Source organism: Sinocyclocheilus rhinocerous, unplaced genomic scaffold (assembly GCF_001515625.1).
Source record: "Sinocyclocheilus rhinocerous isolate Xijiao unplaced genomic scaffold, SAMN03320098_v1.1 scaffold541, whole genome shotgun sequence".
In the NCBI taxonomy this organism is placed as follows: domain Eukaryota; kingdom Metazoa; phylum Chordata; class Actinopteri; order Cypriniformes; family Cyprinidae; genus Sinocyclocheilus; species Sinocyclocheilus rhinocerous.
In genome coordinates, this window is record NW_015658519.1 from 308130 (window position 1) to 313862 (window position 5733).

At 36.9% G+C, this 5733-nt stretch overlaps 1 protein-coding gene across 1 annotated transcript in view; it reads right to left on the reverse strand.

Annotated features, from left to right (window-relative positions):
- Window positions 1–4173: 4173 nt before the first annotated feature.
- Window positions 4174–5733, reverse strand: part of pld1a (phospholipase D1a) — a 26780-nt gene continuing 25220 nt past the window's right edge. Inside the window, exon 25 of the mRNA XM_016530924.1 lies at window positions 4174–5329. Within this exon, the coding sequence (XP_016386410.1) occupies window positions 5105–5329 (225 nt within the window). The 3' untranslated portion in view covers window positions 4174–5104. The remainder of the gene's footprint in view (window positions 5330–5733) is intronic.

The following is a 5733-nucleotide window of genomic DNA, read 5'->3' on the forward strand; positions in this document are numbered from 1 at the left end:
TGTGGTCTTCATCCCCACAGCCGATGCAATCCGACTGGACTCGGGCAGAAATCATGTTCATGGATGAGCTAATGATTTATTAACATTGTAGTATGAAGCAGGGTGAGGCTGAAAGCCGTCGAAGTGAAACGAGGCCGCTGAATGAGCGCGACACATGGCTTGAATGCAGCGGAGCTTTTATTATGCCACAGTCGAGCGCTTCCGCTGCTTCCGGTCGTGCGTATGTGGGGTAAAGCAGCGCTGTTTTATCATACTAGATACATTTGAAAGTTCTGTTATAATGGTACTCTGTGCGGTCATCACCGGTTTATTAAAACGCACAACATATTAAAGCGTCTTTGGTGTTTCCATGTTTTCTACAAAACAAAACCGGAAATCGAGGGTGTATGACGTCATTGGCAGACGACACAGTGACACTATGGACACGGTCCGTGTCACTAGTTAAAATTGCTTATTTCTCTGGATTTAAACATTCTTCGAAACATTTGGGATAATGTAAGTACACAAGTCAGCTACATATATAACACTGTTCTAGTGGTTTTTGGATATTTTAATAAAAAAATCTTACATATTGTGCCTTTAATTAATCCTGAGGACTTTTGGAAGTTTGGCTCTAGCAAAATTTGGCTTTGCTTAGCTGTTTAAAAGTATCCCTTTTCAATTAAAAGATATTCAGAAACATTTTCACATATTTTATGTTCTATACAATAGATTTGGATATGGACCTGATCGGATGAGCAGCTTTTTACTGTTACATGTCTGGTGGGCCTTTTTTGAGTGACTCTTATTGTATGGTACACCAGTAGGTGGCGATAAGTGGTTGTCTTTATAAGTGATTCATTAAAGCAACAGTAAGTTTTTTTTTAGGTTTTTTTACCTTGAAATATCTATACAACGTATCTATACAACTTATGCTGTTCTGTGTCAGCTGCGTCACGCCGGATCTGTTTCCTACGTTGTTGTGATTTGATCTGAACTAAAACAGCGTATCCATGTGACGCAGCTGACACAGAACAGCATACGCTGTTTACATCCAGCGGATATTCTCCAAAATGGCACTAGGGTGATGCGGAGGAGACGAATTGTTGAATTAAGTCGTTTTTTTTTTTACTTTTGCGCACAAAAATTATTCTCGTAGCTTCGTAAAATTACGGTTGAACCCCTGATGTCACATGGATTATTTTACAGATCTCCTTGCTACGTTTCTGGACTTGGGAACATTTCAGTTGTATTGCTGTCTATGCAGGGTCAGACAGCTTTCAGATTCCATCAAAAATATCTTAATTTGTGTTCCGAAGATGAACGAAGGTCTTACGGGTTTGAAACGACATGAGGGTGAGTAATTAATGACAATATTTAGATTTTTGGGTGAACTAACCCTTTAACGGACACGCGCACGCGACAGCCATTGTAAGTCCGTAAGACCGCAAGTGCACATGAAGTGTTCCATTTGGGACAGGGCCATAGACGTATCCTTCACTGCCTTTGATATCCAACAATCCTGTGCGTTCCATTCCATGACAGCTGAGCTAAAAATAAAGATGGCGCCTTAGTTGCGGTTAAGGGGAGTTTGTGCATTGTAGTATATGTTTTTGACCAACTTTTTCCACTTTTGATGTTATTTCTTGCAAGAAATTACTATTACAGTAATTAAATGTTCACATAGTTTTCACCAAAATGTGGTATATTGTTTTCACTCTCTTAAATGTAGGGGGTTCCAAAATCGCAAAAAAACATACAGTTGCTTTCAATCATTCACTTAAAATATTCATTAAAAACTTACTGATTCAAGAACAAAATGCCACTGTGGTTGTGTTGCTTGTGTTGTGTCTGTTGTTTCTTATGCGGCTTTGTGACCAAGTAACTGGACAATATTATGTCTAAAATGCAAGTTGCTTCATAATAATTTGTTCAATTCTGTTAGAAAAGCAGCATCATAGTCTCGTTCTGTTCTGGTTTGAATATCACTACACTTGCTCGTGTGATTTTGCTTAATTAGAAAGCTTCTTAACTAGTCAAAGCTTATTTCTTGCAAGAAATTACTATTACAGTAATTAAATTTTCACATAGTTTCCACCAAAATGTGGTATATGTTTTCACTCTCTTAAATGTAGGGGGTTCCAAAATCGCAAAAAAACATACAGTTACTTTCAATCATTCACTTAAAATATTCATTAAAAACTTACTGATTCAAGAACAAAATGCCACTGTGGTTGTGTTGCTTGTGTTGTGTCTGTTGTTTCTGATGCGGCTTTGTGACCAAGTAACTGGACAATATTATGTCTAAAATGCAAGTTGCTTCATAATAATTTGTTCAATTCTGTTAGAAAAGCAGCATCATAGTCTCGTTCTGTTCTGGTTTGAATATCACTACACTTGCTCGTGTGATTTTGCTTAATTAGAAAGCTTCTTAACTAGTCAAAGCATTGTACTGCATCGCAGACTTCAGTAGCAATACTGTATCGGTTTATATTATGAGAATAATGAGCAGTGCAACAATGCATAATTATTGACATATGGACTCTGAATACTTGTGAACATCAGTGCAAATTTGCCAGAGACTGCTTTTCTCATTTCAGAAGAGGACAATCTGTTTAATGAGCCATTGCACAATACCAGAGAACTACAGTACACAGTAATTGAGACAGTGATCCTGTTTTCAAACGACACATGTAGTTAGTGAGGCATGACAGCTCAGCAATTGACCAGATAGCTCTTGAAGAAACCCAATGCTCAAGGTCTGGATGGTGTTGAGTCGGTTGAAGGCTTTTAGACCATCAGCGATAAGAAGACATTAAGGTCACAGAGATAATCTATCAACTCTTTTCTCTCTTGATTTCAATCCCTCCGAACAGGATTCCACTCAGAGGATGTCATTAACGTTAGCTGCTCTCTATCAGGTGTCTCGTCCAATGAGGCACATTTGGGGACGAGCCAGTGGCCAGATTTGCATTTAAATTGCTTCATAATGATTGTGTTTCAAGACTTCCAGGTTTGGGCACGGATCAGAGCCGGTTCCCCTGCGAAACGACGGCGTTAAAACTAATGTTCACGAGGATACAACTCATATTTTAAACCTCTGTCCCAGCCGTTGGTGCCTAAAGGGCATGTTTTGATTGCATTTCGGTGTTAAAATGGAAAATAAGACAACATTAGAATATGATTTAAGATCAGCTATTGCAGTAAAACACCTCAAAGAAACCATTTACACAACTAAGAGTTTTATTTGAAACTTATTCAGTGCAAATTTCTGAACAAATGCATTTACACAGATCGAAATGGAATCACGGCTAAAATATACCTTGTCTGTCAAATTCACATTTAATAGGCCTATAACTACAGACAACATGCTGGTTATGAAATGTGCTAGAAAAGGTGGCACAGGAGTTGTTTCTCCCAGTGAGCTCCATGTTTTTTTAGTCGGGTTTGGCTTTGCTGTCACCAACTGAGGGAAGATGCAGCAAGCTTGAATCTTCAAAGCCAGTGATACACGTTGAAATAAACAGAAAAAACAACATTCTCATCTCTTCTATTTTAACAGATTCAGAAGCTATGCTAGATAATTTTGTGAACATGAAATCATTTGCTTTCTCGAAGCAAATTCTTGCTTAAACTATTAATGTTTGATTTGTGCATCTTTTTCAAAGAAAGAAAGTCTTGATGATTTTAAAGCAGACTATTTAGACATTATTTTAGTGTGCCCACTTTTGATTTGGCTATATTCAGATTTATAATGCACATTTTTACCAACTAGAAATGAGTCACAGAAATGAGATACAAGTTGCATTATGGCAGTAAAATCGGTTGCAATTTTGAAACACTAACATTTAAAAGTTTGGGGTCAGTAAACATTTATGATTCCTACAAAATAATTTATTTCCAATAAGTGCCTTATATCCTGCAAAAATGTATCCAGTTTACACAAAAATAATAAATAGCATAGCTGTTTTCAACATTGATAAGAAATGTTTCTCGTTTCTGCACCAAATTAGCATATTAGAATGATTTCAGAAGGATCATGCGACTGAAAACGAGAGTAATGACTGATGAAAATTTAGCATTACCATAACAGTAATAAATTACTGTTTAAAATATATTAAAACAGTTACAAAATTGTATATTTCACAATTTTACTGTTTTACTGTAATTACAGTTAAATGAAGCCTTGGTGAGCATAACGGACTTCTTTAAAATACATTAAAAACTCTTACTGATCCCAAACTTTGAATAGTAGTGTATTCCCATACAGTACTTTTTATTTCAGGGGGAAAATATGGTGAAAATATCACCAAAAATAAGTATAGTGGCAAACTGCAGAAAATAGCCTGATGAGATTCAAACACCAAGGGACAATGTGAAAATGGCAAGAAGCACTGACTCGTGAAAACCGACCTGTGCCACATTTGTGAAGAGGAAAATGTAAGATTGGACGTCACACATCGCTGCTTGGTGTTGAGAGGCAACAATTTCCTTCAGTTACTCAGCACTTTAAATCACAGACAGATTGTCTGGTCTCCCCAGAGCACTGACACTTAGACACAGGCAGCGAGGCTGGACAGTACAAGCCTCTGCAGACTCGGTCTAAGAGCTGGTTCACCAGACAGAAAACACATATCACTGTACTCAGCCTGTCATGGATGCGCTTCCACTGGGGGCGCCGTGCTGAAGAATGGGCTGCAGTGACAAAATGATATCTGACAGGCCTTCCAATCTCCATTTTGCCCTTCACTTTGAGTGCTGCCTCTACAAATGAGCCAGCTATAGCAATAAAAATCAAATCCACTTTATGTGTACATTAGAATTAAAATATTTATTTAAAAAGCCCTTCTGTTTGGCATCTCAGAGAGGCGAATTTCATTAAATACATTATAGTAAAAGTACAATGTGCTGATAATCACTTATAAAATATCATTATGTACATTTATAACATTGATCAAAGATACAAAACAATATGAAATTGTCTAACAATGGACGGACAGTTTGTCTTAATATCCGTTTGCTCCTTCATATCAACTGGAGAAGTTTTGTCCACCATAGTGGTGTCTTTGTTTTTCCCTTCATGTTGGAAGTGGATTGTCGTTTTTGTGCTTCTTATTTGGTGCCATCAGGTCCAGATCTCAGTGGGCACCATGGCTTCTTTGGTGCCTACTGAAGGCATGAGGTTCTCCTCACAGAGAAACTCCAGCGGGAACTGGACCAGGAAGCCTCTAATCTTCTTCAGCAGCTCCTGAGCTTTAACAGGGTCCTCTTTATCAAGACCTGATTTGAAGTGGAAGCTCATGAGCTCCTGTTTGTTCCTTACCAGACTTGAGGGTAGACAGCGGAAAACCTGCAATGCCACCACATCAACAGTCCTCAGTTTTATTTGCCACTTACATTGTATTTGGAAATTCAGAACAGATGAGAAATTAATTTTAGTATGCTCATGACAAATTTTTGGCAGCTAAAGGACCTAAAGTTGAAGTATTCAAATAACTAAAACTAAATCTGAAAATAATAATAATAATAATAATAAAAAAAAAATGACAAAAGCACACAACAAAAGTACTAAAAACTTAAATATAAATTATAATTAAAAAAATATAAAATTTAGGTATAAAAGTTAATTTAAAACACTAATAAAATCTATAATATATATATATATATATATATAATTATATTTAAGTGCACACAAACTAAAAACTAGTGCTGTCAAACGATTAATCGCGATTAATTGCATCCAAAATAAAAGTT